General features: G+C 43.5%; 1 protein-coding gene across 1 annotated transcript in view; it reads left to right on the top strand.

Annotated features, from left to right (window-relative positions):
* The first annotated feature begins 405 nt into the window (after positions 1 to 405).
* The window catches only part of TRPM8 (transient receptor potential cation channel subfamily M member 8), a 42,837-nt gene continuing 24,185 nt past the window's right edge, over positions 406 to 19,057 (top strand). The window contains exons 1-11 of the mRNA XM_036421732.2: positions 406 to 719; positions 1,860 to 2,037; positions 3,056 to 3,228; positions 4,244 to 4,418; positions 5,587 to 5,654; positions 7,664 to 7,861; positions 9,007 to 9,109; positions 10,477 to 10,589; positions 14,611 to 14,901; positions 16,514 to 16,609; positions 18,019 to 18,148. Of these exons, the coding sequence (XP_036277625.2) occupies positions 531 to 719; positions 1,860 to 2,037; positions 3,056 to 3,228; positions 4,244 to 4,418; positions 5,587 to 5,654; positions 7,664 to 7,861; positions 9,007 to 9,109; positions 10,477 to 10,589; positions 14,611 to 14,901; positions 16,514 to 16,609; positions 18,019 to 18,148 (1,714 nt within the window). The 5' untranslated portion in view covers positions 406 to 530. The remainder of the gene's footprint in view (positions 720 to 1,859; positions 2,038 to 3,055; positions 3,229 to 4,243; positions 4,419 to 5,586; positions 5,655 to 7,663; positions 7,862 to 9,006; positions 9,110 to 10,476; positions 10,590 to 14,610; positions 14,902 to 16,513; positions 16,610 to 18,018; positions 18,149 to 19,057) is intronic.

Genomic DNA, 19,057 nt, shown 5'->3' on the forward strand with positions numbered 1-19,057 from the left:
TGTTAGCCAATGAGCGAGTGAACTAGTGGACTTCCTACTGATCTGTCCCACAGAAGATGCACAGGGACCCCAGTGCACAGTGTGGTCCCACCTCCCTCTTGTCTAGTTCCCCTCTGTCTTTTCTCTTTACCTGCTGAAAAAGAGTCTAGCTGTTAACTTATGGGAGAGTTGCTGTTGTAGTTTATAATTAAAGCACCAACTCTCTGCTGAGCGGAGGTAGGAACAGAGGAGGGTATAAGGATAAGTAAGAGCAGAGGCATTAGAATTAGCCCAAGTCCAACCTTGGCCTGGCTGCCTGCTCACTGCATGGCCTTGAGCCAATTGTTCTCTTTACTGATCTGAAATCTCTTATCCTAAAAATGCTAGCAAAATATTCGTCATGGGTGTGGTAAAGATTCAGTGGGGTAACACGTAAACACCTGGTGTAGTGCCTCAGAGTATCAAAGGTTCTTAATAGATGAGTGTTCTTACTTTGTGTGAAGTAGAAGGTGAGCATCAGAAAAACTAAGGCTCTCTCTTCGGTCACTGGTATGAGCTTACTCATCAATGTCATTCCGCTCAGGGAAAATGTGTGCAAGTGTGGCTACGCCCAGAGCCAGCACATCGAAGGCACCCAGATCAACCAGAACGAGAAATGGAATTACAAGAAACACACCAAGGAGTTTCCGACTGATGCCTTTGGGGATATTCAGTTTGAGACTATGGGGAAGAAAGGGAAGGTAAGCAATGGTTCTCTACCCTAACTAGCTAATATAGCAATTATTTAGGATAAAAAATGCGGGCTACTTTGAGTTACCTTGGAGTATGGGAGATAGGTGGTCAGTCCAAAAGCTATCACAGAAAAAGAGAAACCTTATCTATAATAATAAAAGCATAATATGCTAATTAGATTGGACATCCTTCTGGATGTCCTTCTGGACCAAGCTGGGGCTGTGAGGGAAGCCTGGGTCCCCAGTGCCAGAGACAAGCTGGTACCAAAAGCCGGGAGAAGGAAGGCCTACGAATTTCATGCATCGGGCCTCTAGTAAAAGTATAAAAACTGTGGTTAGATTATGTGCAGCTGGAAAGTTGGCCTTGCAAGAAAGGCCTTTGGAGCCTCAGGTGATGACCGGCTCCGCACCCAGCGGCCTGTCTGCCCCCGCAGGCACTCCTATGACACGCATGCTGACTCTCACTGCTGCAAGCGGACGGATGAATTGTCCTGTTCCTTTTGGCATATGGCATTCTTGAGTATGCATATGGCCCTGAATAAGGTCTGCACACCCCCACTGCACACCCCACCCACTTTGCAGGCTCTTCCATGGGGTTTTACAGCAAAGTTACATGATCCTTAACAGTGTCTCCTCAAATCCTCCCCTTTCCTCTCTCTCAATGACAGAACACTCACAGGTGGCTGAAACCTGGGCCTTGACTCCCTCCATCCACCCCTCCACTCCCACCCCAATCCCTGTCCTTGCAGCCCTGGAATGTGACCCAGCTCCCTGCATTGCTGTCTCTTCCCGGGATCTCTGCCCTGAATTGGCCAGCACTGTGTCTAGCCTCCCACAGCTCCCCCTCCCTCAGCCTTGTTCCTCAGTCTGTAGTCATCTCTATCCCTGAAGAAAACCCTAAAACATAACTAAACCCCACCCATGTCTGCTCTGCTGAAAACACTGCACATATGCCCTTAGGATAAAGTTCCAAGTCCTCCAGCTGGCTTGGAGGGCACTTTGGCGGCACCTGCATGCCCCCATCTGCTGCTCTCCTTCCACTTCCCCATGGGGACTGTACTTAGCTGGGTCCCTTGGAGCAGGTAAGCCCGGGGATCCCTGGTGGCCAGGAGAACACGTGCCCACCTTGACGCTTCCCCCTTCCCACAGTATATCCGATTGTCCTGCGACACTGATGCGGAAATCCTGTACGAGCTGCTGACCCAGCACTGGCACCTGAAAACGCCCAACCTTGTGATTTCTGTGACCGGAGGTGCCAAAAACTTCGCCCTGAAGCCACGCATGCGTAAGATCTTCAGCCGCCTGATTTACATCGCTCAGTCCAAAGGTGCGCTCCTCTTCAGGGACAGTTTGTGCGCAGAATCCAGATGCTCTAGAATTAGATAATTAATCATTCTCTTGTAAAAAGTGAGGACCTTAAATGAATGGACAGGGAGCTCTGGCAGCTGTGGGGGTGCTGTGGTTCACAAACTAACTTTACAATCAGTGTTAAGGTGCTTCCTTGAGGGTAATTTAATGTTTTCTTTAAATGTTTAAGCTTTAATTTTCTTATTTCTACATAAAAAATTTTACCCAGGATATTCTGAAAAATCAAAGAGCAATTTATTTATTTGCTCTTTATATCAGGAATGGACTTTTGGAAATAGCAGGCCATAATCACCAGATTTGATGAAGATCAAAACAAATAAATGGGGCTTTATTACTTGAAATATTAGCTTAGCATTTTTTATTTTAAAAAATATTTTTTAATTGATTTTAGAGAGAGGAAATAAGAGGAAGAGAGAAAGAGAGACATCGATGGCTGCCCCCCCCCCCCCACCCCATGCCTGTGATGGGGGATTGAGCCTGCAACCTCGGCATCCGCCCTGACCAGGAATCGAAGCAGCAACCTTTTGGTGCATGGGATGATGCCCAACCAACTGAGCCACACTGGCCAGGGCAGCATTGTTTTCTTTTTTACTTTTTATTATGAAAATTCCTTCAGAAGAATTATAAGAATAATACAATGAATGACTATAACTCTTCACTTAAACACACCAGTTGTTAACATTTTCCCACAATTCTCTTTCCAAAAATATCTATTGTACATATTATGATATTTTTGGAACCATCTGAAAGTCAGTCGTAGGCATCATGACAAAACCCCTGGCCTGGAACATCTACTGAGATGATGTGAGGACCCAGAGATGGGAAGTCAGTCATCTGCCTGCACTTAGCGTGGGGCACGTGGGGTGGTACTTCACTTCTCGTGGCCTCATTTGAAAGGGGGATGTGGCCAACTGTGAGCACAGGACAGGAACTTTACTCAAAGCCAGCTGAGCCTTTGCTTTCTCCCTCATTGATAGGCGCTTGGATTCTCACTGGAGGCACCCATTATGGCCTGATGAAGTTCATCGGGGAAGTGGTGAGAGACAACACCATCAGCAGGAATTCAGAGGAGAACATTGTGGCCATTGGAATAGCAGCTTGGGGCATGGTCTCCAACAGGGACACACTCATCAGGAATTGTGATGTTGAGGTATGGGTGGGATAGGAGGAGGTCTCTGAGGTCATGTGGGAGAAAGATCAGGGTGTGGGGCTCTGGCCTGAACGCTGGGGCTCTGTGATGGCATTAACTCATGGGAAAGTTGGCCTTGCAAGAAAGGCCTTTGGAACCTGAGGAATTAAAAGCAAGGATGACATAATCTAAGAATTCCTGGGAAGGAGCTGCCAATGGATGTGTTCAGTTCATTAAAATCTGTTCCCACCAGCCCTGACTGGTGTCTCAGTTGGTTGGAACATGGTCCTGTACACCAAAAACTTGCAGGTTTGATTCTCAATCAGGGCACATACCTAAGTTGTGGGTTAGATCTTCAGTCAGGCACATATGAGAGGTAACTGATTGATGTTTCTCTCTCTCCCCCACCCATTTCTTCCATTCTCTCTAAAAAAAATCAATGAAAAAAAAATCCTCAGGTGAGGATTAACAGCAACAACAACAACAACAACAAATTCATTTTCTAATCCCCTAAACCCTGGCACAGGTCTTTCCATATGATAGATTGTAAGCAAATATATATTTGTGCATATCAAAGTTCACTTCTACATATATACAGGTACACACACAAATACATGTGTATGTGTATCTGTGTATATGTGTGTGAATATATATGTGTGTGTCTGAATGTGTGTGTGTATATATATATATATATATTGCTATTCTTTTATGAATGCTATCAATTTCAATGAATTTACTCAAAAGAGCACAGGTTTTGGAACAGGAACTGGATTGGGAAGCTGACCTTTGCACTGTCACTGGTCACTTATGTGATAAAAGACAAGTGACCCAACCATTTTGAACCTTCATTTCTTTATACTAAAATGAAGGCCTGTAACTATACAATCTCTAAGATGATCTGAACTTAAGAATCTGGGAAGAGGTATCAATGTAGCTGAACGCAAAAGGTTAGCCTTCAGAGGAAGCTATAAAAATAACATCACGCATCTTGGCCGACAAACAGAGTCTCAAAGACAAGCTTCTGTGTGCTTTCCAGGGCTACTTTTCAGCTCAGTACATTATGGATGACTTCAAGAGGGACCCTCTGTACATCCTGGACAACAATCACACCCACCTCCTGCTGGTGGACAATGGCTGCCATGGACATCCTACAGTGGAGGCGAAGCTCCGGAATCAGCTGGAGAAGTACATCTCTGAGCGCACCATTCAAGGTCAGGACTCAGGGAGCAGAACACTGGACACATATACTAACAAGAGCAGCAGCAGTAGCGTTAACAACAGTAGCGACCAGTTATTGAGTGAAGCACGGTGAACCCACCCGATTAATCTCCTATTCCCAAAGAAGAGCTGTTATATCTCTTCTTTCTTCAACATATTAGGAGTGCTTTGCCAGGGTCACTGGGCTAGGTACTCTTCAACAGACTGGAGCAATGACAAATGCTGCCTTGTCCCCTTCTAGTGTGTTAGCATAGACAGCCTGCTGTCTCTTCTGCTAAACAACAGCTCAGAATAAATAAAATCCCTAATGGCAAATAAGAGCTCACAAAACAGTGTCATTAGCTGACATAGAAATGATAAAAACCAACCTGCTGGTTTAATAGTTGAGTGGTTTACTTCTTTGCATCTGGTTACTTCTATGTAAAAGAGCCACCTAATAAGGGGAGAATGCAGAATTTATTTGCCATGGAAAAGGAACCACTCTCTTTCTTCCTGTTGTTGAGATGTGTTCTGTTGTGGAACCAGATTTGCTCGTGATTTAGTGATCTATTTTGTAACAGGGAATTGCTGAAGATGTTCTCAGCTTTACACTTTCATCAATGGGACATACAAGAAGGAAAAACATTTCTATATGCAATGCTCTCCCTTGAGAGAATAAATAGTTATGAAAATTTTTCACCAGCTCAGAAAAGCATAGGATTATGCAAATGAGTGAGTGTTTTTATTATGAGGGTAAACTTGAACCTGGCCTAATATATGTTAGCAAAAATAAATCATTTACAGACTCTAGCATTTTAAATACCAGTGACAAATTGCAGCATGACCAAATAGCAGCTTGAGACACAAAAACACATCTAGCGTGATGAAGGGGTAAATGGTGAAGTCCGTGAGGTTTGTAGCCATCACCCCACACCCAGGGCTCACAGGGAAGAAGCTCCTAGTCCTACTGTTCCTGGTCGTAGGTGTCCTTTTATTTATTTATTTTTTTAAATAAAGAATAGGTATTGTTTATTTGGTTAAAATATTTTATGTGTATCATTAGTTTCAAATGTGGGATTGTGACCAAAATGTAGATGGTCATTAAAAATTTATCAAATAGATTATTATACACTGAGTATTTTTAATGAGTCCCAAAATAAGTTTTACATTCATGTTTTACAGATTCCAACTATGGTGGCAAGGTCCCCATTGTGTGCTTTGCCCAAGGAGGTGGAAGAGAGACTTTAAAAGTGAGTCTTGGTTGGGTTTTCTAGAAGATTGGTTAACAAGTTCACTCATCTAATTTGTATTTTCAAGGTTTGGGAACTCACCTAATCTAACCCGACTATTTTCCCTAGAGCAAGTCAGTAGCATCTTTCCCACCACATAGTGTTTCCCCACCAGGCTTAGATTGTCTCCTCAGCTAAGATTTAGGAAGAGAATTTGCAGCATCATGACCAGTTTGAATACTCATTGTTGGCTTTGGCCATCAGCCTGCCAAAGACAAGGATTGGCATGAACTCATGAGACTTAAGGATCATAACCAGCAAGTATCTGCATGCCACCCTATCTGTGTGGAGATGAGTTGTGATTAGACACACAAAGACTGACACCAAAATCCCGTCCCATATATTGAGCTTACCCACCCACATGCTTTCTTGGCATGCAAAGTCTGAGAGTCCCATGTGAAGGAATCTGAAACCTTATGTGATTCTGAGATCGTGGGAAGCTTCTAGAATGATTCTGACCTGCATTGTTGAGCAGTGAGCAAGAATTCTACTTCCCACTTTAGACTTGACATTACTGATCCAACTAGACATCTGTCCCAACTTCTCAGAGAGCATTAGTGTGGCCACATGTGGGTGAGTATTCAAAGGCATGAGCATCACATTTATGATCGCACCTTTTCAGGAATAGGACAGCATAAGGAAGTAATTTTACTTCTCTCTTTTAGTTAATTTCCAGGTTGGCTTGCATATCCCCCCTTTTCCCCTAATCTAATGTTTTAACTCTAAGACAGGGTTAGATTACAGATATCCAAAGTCCTTGATCTTCTTTCCTCTTTTTATCAGAGTTCACCTCTATAGTTAGAAGCAATTTCTGTCAAAGTTATTTGAAATTTTATAATCTAGCACTTCTCTTTATTTATTCTTTTGTATAACAACTAGAGTTTCATTGCATGGATTCATGCACCAGTGGGGTCCCTCAGCCTGTCCTGCACCTTCTCCCAATCCGAGTCCCCTTGGGGGATGTTGGAGAGCTGGTTTCAGCCTGATCCCTGCAGGCCAGGCCAAGGTACCCCACTGGTGCACAAATCTGTGCACCGAGCCTCCAGTCTAATCTAATAATAGAGTAATATGCAAATTTGTCCATTACAGCATCAAATCATGACCAGATCAGCAGGCTGTGTCCCTGCTTTCTGCTCAGGCAGCTGCAAGGCCCAGGGGAAGAGGGAGGACACCAACTCTTTGTCCCTTCCTTTCTCAGCGCCCTCTTTATCACCCCTACTTCCGCCCAACACAGCCATAGCTGGTGCAGTGTGAGGCAGAGAAACATCCCAGTGGGTCTGTGGATCAGCCCTCTCTTTGCTTTGATGAAGAAACCACATACTGTATGGGCAACATCTGCTTTAAACAAAATGCTCGGTCTTGGCTAAAGGAAGATGCTTCACAGCACTGTACTCATATGGTCTCACTGTCAAGGGATGAAAATTCTCATACCTGATTGACTCTCTTGTGCTGGCTGCTCTGGTCTTTATACAGGATGTGAAAGGAAATAATTTTTTTTCTCTTTTAATTAAAGGGGCAAGGGAAATTAATCAAGGAGGGAAATATGAATCAATATAACACAATGTGGCTGCTGCTTTGAAGGTGTTTTTAGACCTTAAGAATATGAATATTGCTAGCCTTCATTTGAGAAGCTAGCAATGATAATGTCAAATGCTGTCATTCAAATCTATGGTGTCAGTATTTGGGATGATCGATTTTGTACACAGGGATATTTTCAAGCATTTATTGATGGAGAACTTCAATTAGTCACATGTATCCTTATTATGGATTTTGGCATTAGTAGTTTTTGCATTCAATGCCAATAGCAAACATTTTGTTTGCTTCTGATCAAGAGTAAAACCCCAAAGGGAAAGTGCAGGGGTGACATGTCAGTGTGTTTGGTTAACCACTTTGATTTAGAGCCTTGGTCCCAAGCTGGGTTTCTGGTTGGTGTGTCTTTCATCTGACCAGCTCTTTCTCCTCTCTCTCAGGCCATTAACACCTCCATCAAGAGTAAAATTCCCTGTGTGGTGGTGGAAGGCTCGGGGCAGATTGCAGATGTGATCGCAAGCCTGGTGGAGCTGGAGGACACCCTGACCTCTTCCATTGTCAAAGAAAAATTGGTGCGCTTCTTACCCCGCACCGTGTCCCGGCTGCATGAGGAGGAAACCGAGAGCTGGATCAAATGGGTGAGTGGTGGGGGAGACTTCAGACGACTCAGAAACGGTAAGCCAAGTTCATGGGAAGGGAGAACTCCTTACATGCCTGCCTCCACCAGCAGCTGTGGCTGTCTTACACTTTCTCAGTGACTTTGAAATTATGCCATGGCCCGAACAACTTCTTGGTGGAAATGAAAGCTCACACAAGTTCAATGACTTGCCAGACCTCCGTACCTCATAAAGGGTATCACATGGGCTTACACTCAAGTCTGTCTGCTTGCAAAGCTGGCCATCCCTCTTTTTATTTAGAAAAAAAAAAAAGTTACATTCATCTGAGGAGATGTTTTTGAGGAGATGTTTTTATTAATTTTAGCGAGAAAGAGAGAGGGAGAGAGAGAGAGAGAGAGAGAGAGAGAGAGAGAGAGAGACAGAGAGAGACAGAGAGAGAGAGAGAGAGAGAGAGAGAGAGAGAAGAGAGAAAAGAGATATGAAAGAGAAACATGGATTGGTTGCCTCCCCTACACACCCAACTTGCTTCCTCCTCTAGAAGTAGTGCTTCCTCCCCAAGCTCTCCAATGGCTGAAACCATGGAATTAGGGGGCTCTGCCTGTTCCCCAGAGCTTTAATTTTATAAAAATGTTTTACAATTAACTATTATAGAAAATTCCCCAAGGATGATATAGCAGATCCCTTCTCTATTCACCCAATCACTGAGTCCTCTTGGCTCTTGTTCACATCCAACCTTCCCTGCCTATAGTTTAAGCCCTTATGACCACACTTGGATGATTTCTGTGATTTTATGTTGCCCTTTTCTTGTTTATTCATTCACTGAGCAATAGAACACCATGTGCCAGGTTTGGCCACACACACACACACACACACACACACACACACACACACAGACACTCAATGGGCCCCTCAGCTTTTTGTTACATGTGTTCTTATATAACCTGTATTCTCACTGTGGTCAAGGACTTCTTATTTCCAATTTAAAAATTAGACTCTATGGGCACAGGAATTTTGGGTGGGGGAAGGAGATCTGGAACTGCCCTGTAGATGGTATTTAATAATTAAAAAAGAGTAGAATAAGTTTTTTTTAAAACCAAAAGTGTGAACTTTATACTCCTAAATGTCTAAAACCAGTTGGCTGACAATTCTGTTCTTTAAATGTTCAGCTCAAAGAAATTCTCGAAAGTTCTCACTTGTTAACAGTTATTAAAATGGAAGAGGCTGGGGATGAAATTGTGAGCAACGCTATTTCCTATGCTTTGTACAAAGGTGAGTAAAAATAGCCACTCTGGAAGCCTCAGCTTTGTGTTGCTTCCTGAGACTTGCATTTATGTTTTAAATGGCTTTACTGAAATAGAATCCTGTGCTTAGTTTTGATTATGATAGATTAGAAGCTACAATAACTACTGTTGACCTTCTGAGTTAAATTTCCTTCATTACATACACTGACTGGTCAGATTATTATGATCTCTGAACACATAATAATCTGGCCTTTCAGTGTATATCCTATATAATAAAAGGCTAATATGCAAATTGTCCCCTGGAACAGGAGTTCAACCAGCAGGCAGACCGGCCAACCGCCCATGTCTCTTCCCCCTGGCCAGGCTGACCAGACCCCATCCATGCACAAATTCATTCACAGGGCCTCTCCTAAATTCTCACTGTTATACACACACACACACACACACACACACACACACACACACACACTGAGACAGATTATTATGTGTTCAGAGATCATAATAACCTGGTCACTCAGTGTATTTTTAATAGAACAAAACATTTTTATGTCATTAAAATGCTGGTCAAATCTAATCACAGCACACTTTAAACACCTGTCTCTAACAATGGCTTAGAATTATTTTTGTGTCTCAGACTCCTCTGAGAATGAGATAAAGCCATAAGCATTTGCCCTTGGGTTCCACATATGTGCATACACATTAGTGATTCTGCATCAGTTTCAGGGTTTGCAAATCTCCTGGAGTTGAAGAGTAAAGTTCAGGTTAAAACTTCTCACCTATGATCTTGGCTAGAATTCCATAAAGGTGGATGTTACCTGAAGTAAACAGAACCTTGGCAAGGACCATCTAGAGGTGAACTTTCTGATTATGGCAGTAAGTTATGCAGAGCAGGGCAAGACACATAGGAAGTGGGATTCAAATATTCACTTTTTATTGGAGTCATTCCTATTGTGCTTGCCAGAAAGTTGGTTTACAAGGATATTTATTAAAATAGGATTATATCTATAGAGAAACATAGATCAGAATATATATTAGCTCTGGAAAAAACAAGTAGAACATTGTTGTAATATGGCATTATTTCATAGATTTAAATATAGTGTTAAGTCAGATATGGTCCTTGAAATATCACATTTATGGAATCTGAGTCTATGGAGAAATATCAATGTACCATTTACATAGTTAGAATATGAAGTGGAAAGACATTATTACCACTTGAATTGATCCTCATTCTATACTTTGGGACATTCAGAATATTGATAAGAATGAGTGAAAATAAAGCGAAAGGACAGTTGTGAGTGTCTGCTTCTTGAAGAACATGCTTGGAATCCCCTGGGGGAATGGCTCTGGCCCTTTTATTTCTGGGTCTTGGTGGTTGACTCTGCTGCCCTCTTGTAGCCTTTAGCACCAACAAGCAGGACAACTGGAACGGGCAGCTGAAGCTGCTGCTGGAGTGGAACCAGCTGGACCTGGCCAACGACGAGATTTTCACCAACGACTGCCGCTGGGAGGTACGTTCGCAGCTCTCCTGGCTATTCCAGCCTCAGGCCTGGTCCATTTCTGACAATGTCTCTGGTATTGGCTCTTGTAAAGGGTTGTTTTCTGGTTCCACCAATTTTGCCAGGCCTCCCTTTCCTCCTTTGTAGTATGGAGTATCAATATTGACTTAGTAGATTTGTTGTGAAGAGATGATAATACATGCACTGCTGGGAGAACTCTCAATCCATGAATGCCATCCACATTTGTAGCCCTCAGCGGTGATATGAGAGACGATTCTCCACCTTGGCAGTGGGTGGGCGGGAGGATGGGGAAAATACGTGCCGCCTGATTGGAATGGGTGTCAGCAGTAACTTTACTGAAAATGAAGACAGCCAGATTCATTTTGCTCCCTGTCCCATCTACCTAGCCAGGTTCTGATAAGAGAATTGTCAGCAGTGAGATGCATTGGAGAAGGTAGCACAAGTTGGTTGAAGACACACAGTGAATGTCTTAGAGTTAGAGGATTTGGGCTCCTTGCTAAATGAGCACCTCCAATATGGAAATTTTATGTTTAAAAAATCACCATTTTACCCTCAAATAGTGACTTTTCTCACTTGCAATTTGATCAGAGTTATAGAACCACACTTTCCAGGGACGTTTTCTTATGTATACAACTGCAGTTAAATCAGCCACGGGAGCTCTGTTTTGTAGGAAATATCATAAGCTGTCACACTTGGACCTGCAAGGTTGAGGGTATCTTTATTCTCAGCTCCTTCTGAATTAATCTGACTCACTTGTGAGCAGCTGGGATTTATTTAATTTTATACACATATGCATAGATTTGAAGGTGCATGCATTTCATAACTGGCATCCCTCGCAGCCAGGTTCAGAAACCACTTTTAGGCCTATGGTTGTATAGTCAATGATGAAGACTTGATTTATATTAACAGGTAATACATTTTAATAACAGAATGCAAATAAAGTAATGACTTATAGATTTTTTACTTATTCATTCCTGCAGCAAACATTATCTTGTGTTTGGTCTTTACATTTAATGAACTGCATTACACATTGCAATGCTGTAGTTAGTTGAGGGGAAAGTATAAGCAGATGTAGTTAATTGATTCATAAATGGATCCCTGTGTGAGAAATGGTCTATTTAAGTAAGGTCATATGGTATAAATAAACATAAACTCAGGCACATATTGAACGGTGCATTTAATTTTATTAACTCAGCCTAAGATGGTGAAGGAGGAAGGGCATAATAGCTAAGCTCTTATGTGAGTTGTATGGATGGACTCTGGAGGCAGCCCATCAGCCTGACTTAACCTCTGCAAGGCATTTAACCTCTCCGTACCTCCGATCCCTCAGATGTGGTGTGGTGGAGCCTTCTCATGCTGGCTTGCAAGAGCTGACTGCTAAAGCTTTAGAGATTTTATGAGTCAGTAATTAAATACCATCATTATTAAAATTCAACTATAGCTTACCCAGGGTGACTCAGTGGATTGAGCATCCTCTCCATGTACCAAAAGGTCATTGGTTTGATTCCTAGTCAGTGCATGTACACAGGTTTAGGAACTAATCCCCAGGAGACAGATGATTGATATTTCTATATCATCATTATTTCTATCTCCTTCTCCCTTCCTTTTTCTCTCTCTCTCTCATATATATATATATAATCAATAGACTTAAAACTAAATACATTTTATTAAAACACAAAGGTAATACATAGTAAAAACTCATTGCTTTTGAATTATTTTACTACATTTATTATTGTCTAGGCTCTGGGCATTATTTCTGTCTATTGCATCTGCATGCTGGAAATAGTGCAAGTGTTATGCTACTCCAGTTCTATTTTCAGTTCTGCATTCAATGATGGCACATTGGCAGCTGGAAGTTAGCCACAGTGGGAGCACTTACACATTAGGAATTGGCAAGACTACAAAGTGGGGTCTGTTATTTTCTTCCAGAGAGCTGGTTGCTAAACATTTACCAGCACACAACTGCTCATCTGAAAATGGAGATGATAATAGCAGTACCTATCTCATTGGGTTGTTATAATGATTAAATTGGATAATGTTTCTGTAGTACTTAGGAACATTGGCTCATATTAAATAATATATAAGTATTTGTTTAAAAATACATAAAAATCATTGGAATAATGGTAATGTTGATGTGACCTTTTATATCACACAAAGTAGTCTTGCTGTGTTAGTTCACTTGCCCCTTACACTGACCCATGGGGGACTTTTTCACTTTCCTGGTTAACAATCCAGGGATCCACGAGTACCACAGGAGGGTGTTACTGACGTTTGATTTTAAAAAAATATATATATTTTTTATTTATTTTAGAGAGAGAAAGGGATAAGGAGAAAGGGATAGAAACATCACTGATGAAGGAGAATCATTGATGGGCTACTTCCTGCATGCACCTTACTGGGGATTGAGGCAAAACCTGGGTATGTGCCCTGACCAGGATTGAACTGTGACCTCTTGGTTCATAGGTCGAGGCTGAACCATGGAGCCACACCAGCCAGGCCTCCTTCTTATTGAGTGCCTGCTCCTACCTTGAACTTCTGAAAGCATCTTGACTATGTTATCTCATTTCATCACCACAAGTACCTATGTATTTTCTAGAAGAGCAGACTGAGGCTCAGGTCACACATCTGGGTACTTGTAGCAGCAAGGTTTGGAAACAAAGATGTGTCTGTAGTTCTCAAAGTGTGATCCCAGAACTGTAGCAGCTCAGGAACCTGTTAGCAGCACAGTTGATCATACTCTATCTCAGGATTGTTAAAGGATGGATTTGGAGGTTGACTCCAGCACCCTGTGTGTAGTAAGCCTTCTGGATGACTCTGGTTGATGTCTGAGGACCACTGCCCTATGCTATCAAGTGGTTGACCAGTGTAAAGGCAAACAGATTGAGAAGGAATTGTGAAACTGGGTACAAGGCACACTTTCCCTGAGGACAGAGGAAAGACAGTTGCCTTCCTTAGAACAGCCACCTCTTCCCTCCCTGTCCCGCCTGGAGCCACAGTGTGGGCCCCGAGGGATCCTTGACTGTTTCCTTTGTAGGCAACATGTGATTCCCAGGAATCCAGCACTAGAAAGATACAGCAACCGCCAAGGCTGCCCTTAGCAGGAGATATTCACTACACCAGGGCCAGGGGAGTTTCAGAAGTGAAGTGGGCTGGGTGGATGGCTGTGAGGATTGGTGGGGTCCCCGGGGACTGGAGGAGCCAGGTTTCAGGAGCAGCTGCCACTTGGATCCATGATGGTACTCTATGTTGTCCAGGCTCCTGGATTTCAATGCTGGAAAAGTGGATTTGTATGAACTTTCTAATTTTTAATGTTGGCAACTGAATTGAATTGTAAGAAATACTATGGAAGACAAAGGGAACATATCTGAGACCTGTTGTGATCTGTAGACCACCAGTTTCTGTCTGAAGTAAACAGTCCTTGTCCTTTATTAAAATTCCCAATATGCTTCTCTGGAATAGGTTTTATCAGGAGCCCAGGAAATAGAGCTAAAGGTAAATGATAACTAGGTACAATTGTCAAGTATTTCAGTGATGCTGGTATGTTCTTGGTGGCATGTGGCTTAAAGGGCAGCAGAAGATCTCATGACCCAGAGCAAGGTGTTGACTGTTGGTGTCTCCCAATCAGTATCCACTGGAGACTTCAGGGAAATGGTGTGAGCTGTACATTCCCCACCCCCTGAGTGCTTCCCTTATGCCAGGCTCTGGGATAAATCCTTGACCAACATCATCCTTGCATGGGTGTAATTATCTCCACCTTACCAAAGCAAGAGACCAAGTCACATCCAAGCCCACATCTGGCTGATACAAAAAATCCTACTTCCCATGTGTGTGAATTATAATCTAATGTCATATTTCAATGGAAAGATTTATTTTATTTATTCTCAAGATGGGAGCTCAGGAGAAGTTGAAGATTCTACTACTTGTGACTGGAAATATGATGTGTCCGAGAAAGGCCTTGTGCTTCCTTTCCTGGGCCCAGGGGGTGAGTACTCTCTCTGCTCTTTCTCTTCAGTCTGCCGACCTGCGGGAGGTCATGTTCATGGCTCTCATAAAGGACAGGCCCAAGTTTGTCCGCCTTTTCCTGGAGAATGGCCTGAACCTGCGGAAGTTTCTCACCAGCGACGTCCTCACCGAGCTCTTCTCCAATCACTTCAGCACCCTCGTCTATCGGAACCTGCAGATTGCCAAGAACTCCTACAACGACACCCTCCTCACGTTCGTCTGGAAACTGGTGGCCAACTTCCGGAGGAGCTCCAGGAAGGAAGACAGAAGCAGCAGGGATGAGACAGATGTAGAACTTCACGTATGTAATGGGAGGCCTGTCTGCTTGAGTTCTCTCTCTGGTCTTCTGAATCTTTCCCACTCCCTGCTTCATCACTGTAAGGTAGTGAATGTGTTAGCGTTCTTATTTTTTTTTCTACTGCCTTTACTGAAGATAACAACTGTCCCTGGTGAATTTTCTGATGTCGGCTCTTAAGTTTTTTGCTTCATTTCAAACTACTTGTTGCAGTGTTTCTTAATTATAATACTAAGCTCAGGGAACAGGGGCACATGCATGGCTGCCTGTTAACGTCTTAGCCTTTTGGGCACGACCTGCCTAAAATGGCTCTCCCCTGCCATGTAAAGGACTGAAGAACTGACACATTTTCTTTTGTGGGTAAAAGGGGCAGTGATTATTTCCAAAGGGATGATCTAGGTTCCCTTTGGAGAGGATGCTGTGAATGTAACACCTGTATTTTCTAGGCCTTCTTATCTTAGGCACAGGCAGTTCCCAGCTGCCAGCGCCTGCAGCTCTCTGCTCTGAGCCCAATGCCTGCAGTGGATGTATGACCATCCCAGTCCCTCCCTGTAAGGACAGATAATTCTGAGGCATGTATGCTGCACTGGGTTCCAAGGCTGCCTAGCGAGACTGACCTCTTAGCTAACCACCATGACAACTTGTTGACAATGTGCTCAATGGGTCTTTCCTTTTAGATCTCATTTTCTCAGATGTCCGTTGGTTGTTCTGGGCTCGCCTCTTAAGTAAACTACATGTCTCAGGATTACGTCAGGGGAAGCTAGGTCATTGTCTTTAGTGACTCCAGGATTTTAATATGTGTGCCTATATTGTAAAAATCTAAATGGCTTGTTGTCTAGGAAGTGTTTAGGAAGCTTCTCTTCGACACTATTTATGTTCAAACCCTCTGCAGTATCCATAACCAGGCCTGAAGCAGTTTGGACCTCGATAAAACCTGTATATAGGAAAACACACATCCTGTTGTTTTCTATCTGAAAAGGTTCCCCTGGAAGATATGGGGTGTTGAATAAGAGCTGGGGTTTTAACTAATGTATTAGGAATCAAAACACTGAAGAGATTAGTCACAGCTCTGTGTTGTGGTAATTGAACTTAACCAAACTATAGAAAAAGTTAGAATTTAGTCTGATGAGAAATAGATTCATAGGATGGAATTGCTTGCTCTTCAGCTGTCAGAAGTCATTCAGTGTTCAGATTGTTCTCAGTGCCACTTTCACCCTTTATACCTCTCCATTTAGTTGTACATTGTCCTTTAAGACCGATAAAATATTTTATGTCAAATTATACCTCCTGGTGGCTTGCTGTTAGGATGGATCGTCCACTGATTACAGAGCCTCCAAACATGGGCTATCTGTTTGGGCATCCGGACTCTCTGCTTTCCTTCTGAGAGGATTGCAGCTAGGACAGTGGTCGGCAAACTCTTAGCCAATAGAGCCAAATATTTGAAATCTACATTTTTTAAAACTTAAACTTCTTCTAAAGCCATTCTTCAAAATAGACTCGCCCAGGCCGTGGTATTTTGTGGAAGAGCCACACTGAAGGGGCCAAAGTGCCACATGTGGCTCTCGAGCCGACCCTGGAGCGAGGGTGACACGCCTTTGCACTTGCTCTAAATCTCCAGGACGTGTCTCCTATTACTCGGCACCCCCTGCAAGCGCTCTTCATCTGGGCCATCCTGCAGAACAAGAAGGAGCTCTCCAAAGTCATCTGGGAGCAGGTGAGTGTGCAAGCCCACGCCACGCATCTGCCTTCCTCTGGCTGTCCTGACCTCCAGGTCTCTTGCCTAACCTAGAACAATCTCGATACAATGGAATGTCTGCTGTCAGGTGAGTACGGCTGTGCCTGTTTCACCGTTGGCGGAGGTGTGTCTGGGAGGAGAGGCCGCTGGAAGGGAGCTGTGCTTGGCGGGAGATCCAGTAGGTACCTGCTTCTCAGGTGTGTGTGGGTGTATGATATTTTTCCAAGTGGATGAGGTTTTTAAATTTAATCTTAAAAATCTATTTCTAGCTTTATTGTATAACAGACAGAAGTAGGGCCTGGACACATTCTGCTTTGGGAAACTTACTGAGATTTTTCTTTGTAATTCAGTAATGGCGGGGTGATATCCAGCATCTAGAAGGGTTCAGAAATCTGGAGAAGGGGCTGCGGCATAAATTAAGAGACTAGAAATATAAAATAAATTTGTAATCCATGGGGGTGCCAGAGGAGGGCTTAGCTTCAATAACCAAGTTCCCTGAATCTCTGGACCCCTTGCTCTTTATTAACAAAAAATTGCCCTAAAGCCGAGACCGGTTTGGCTCAATGGATAGAGCATCTACCTGGGGACTGAGGGGTCCCGGGTTCGATTCCGGTCAAGGGCATGTACCTTGGTTGCAGGCATATCCCCAGTAGGGGGTGTGCAAGAGGCAGCTGATCGATGACTCTCTCTCATCGATGTTTCTAACTCTCTATCTCTCTCCCTTCCTCTCTGTACAAAATCAATAAAATATATTTTAAAAAAATTGCCCTAAAACAAAGCAGATATGCATAGCAAAAGGTAAAGTGTAGTATACAGTAGGCATTGTCAGTTTTGGGGGAACCGCCTTCAGTTGTTCAGCTGTTTGGCCAGCAGGAGGCAATAACATGTAGATTAAAATGCCCTCAGCTGTCTGGCAGCAAGCAATTTTATGTAAATTCAGGTTTGGGGAAATGCTTTCAGCCCTGCTGAAGCTTCAAGGTTCACCAACCTTTTGATGAACTTCTTGCATTTATTATGACATGCTGGAATTAGCCTCTGGCAATTCAGCACAGAATGGTATTTTGGAAATGATTTATGGACAGTTGAAAAGAAGCTATGTTCTCTATTTTTAGTGCATCAAATTGGATATTGAATGTTGAGTTCACACACAGTCTTACTAACTACATTATGGGGGCTTCCAAGGCCTTAGCCACTTGCTGTTTTCCTTTCACATGCTAATTTCACGTTCAAAACTATTTTATGCACATTGTGAATTTTTCTTTAAGTCATTACGAACAGTTTAGATTTTGCCATTTTTGCCATGAGTTCATTTTTGTTTGACATTAGGGTTGACTTAACAACTTCAAGGGATTATGAATTAACCCTGACATTCTCCACCCTTCTCAAAGACCAGGGGCTGCACCCTGGCAGCCCTGGGAGCCAGCAAGCTCCTGAAGACTCTGGCCAAGGTGAAAAACGACATTAATGCTGCTGGGGAGTCTGAGGAGCTGGCCAACGAGTATGAGACCCGCGCAGTGGGTAAGCCTCCTGGCCAGGATGTCACGTGGGTACAGGCATGCCTGTGGCACTCATGTGCCAGATGGCAGAGCTCAGTGGCATGTTCACGTGCCTCGATTGGACTGATTTGTGGGCTGCAGAACATGTGGCTAGGTGTCCATGTGTCAGGCGGAAGCCATAGGCCCCTTGATCCTGGTACTTATTGGCTTTTCCTAGAATGAAAGTGGGAAACCTTGGGCTCTCATTTCCCAGAGCCAGGTCTAAGTAGCTCAGGTGGTGGTGGCAGCGGGTAGGGGATGCTGAATTTGGATGTTCTTAAGAAACTGAAGGTCTGAATTTTACCTGACTTGCATGCCATCACATTAGCTTGCCAGTTTCATATATACATGCGGGTAGGACCCCAGGCCCCTGGTTCATTACTGATATCATAGGCAGCAGTCAGAAAAGCATCTTGGGTCGGCCTTCCTTGCCTCCATTCCCCTTCAGTGATGTGACCAAGGGCTGGTTCTGTTAGGGCTGCAGGTGACCTGCCCACACTCCCCTCCAGGGCCAGATCACCCAGGATCTGCAATGGAAGGCGAGAGAGGCAGCCCTAAGCGTTATCTTCCGGAGTGCCTGTCCTCTGTTTGCTAGTCAGTCCCTGAACACAGCTTTTCAGAGCTCTTGGCTCAGAAGGCCCAGACTGGGTGGAGGTGTGAGGAAACCAGGACTAGTGGCCTCCCAACAGCAGTGTCTCAGACCTGTTTAGCTGTTTCCTTTTTCAGCCGGGAGTTTTGAGTTTGCAATGTGGTACGTCGCAAAATGCACATGTGTTTGCCTGTTGTTGTAGCTGATGAAAAAATGCTCATGAGCTCAGCTTTTCTGGGTTGGGGAAAAAAATGCATCCAATGATTTCTATTAATATATTAAATTATGTTAATTTATGACTGA

The sequence above is a fragment of the Pipistrellus kuhlii genome, unplaced genomic scaffold (genome assembly GCF_014108245.1).
Source record: "Pipistrellus kuhlii isolate mPipKuh1 unplaced genomic scaffold, mPipKuh1.p scaffold_m20_p_7, whole genome shotgun sequence".
Lineage (NCBI taxonomy): Eukaryota > Metazoa > Chordata > Mammalia > Chiroptera > Vespertilionidae > Pipistrellus > Pipistrellus kuhlii.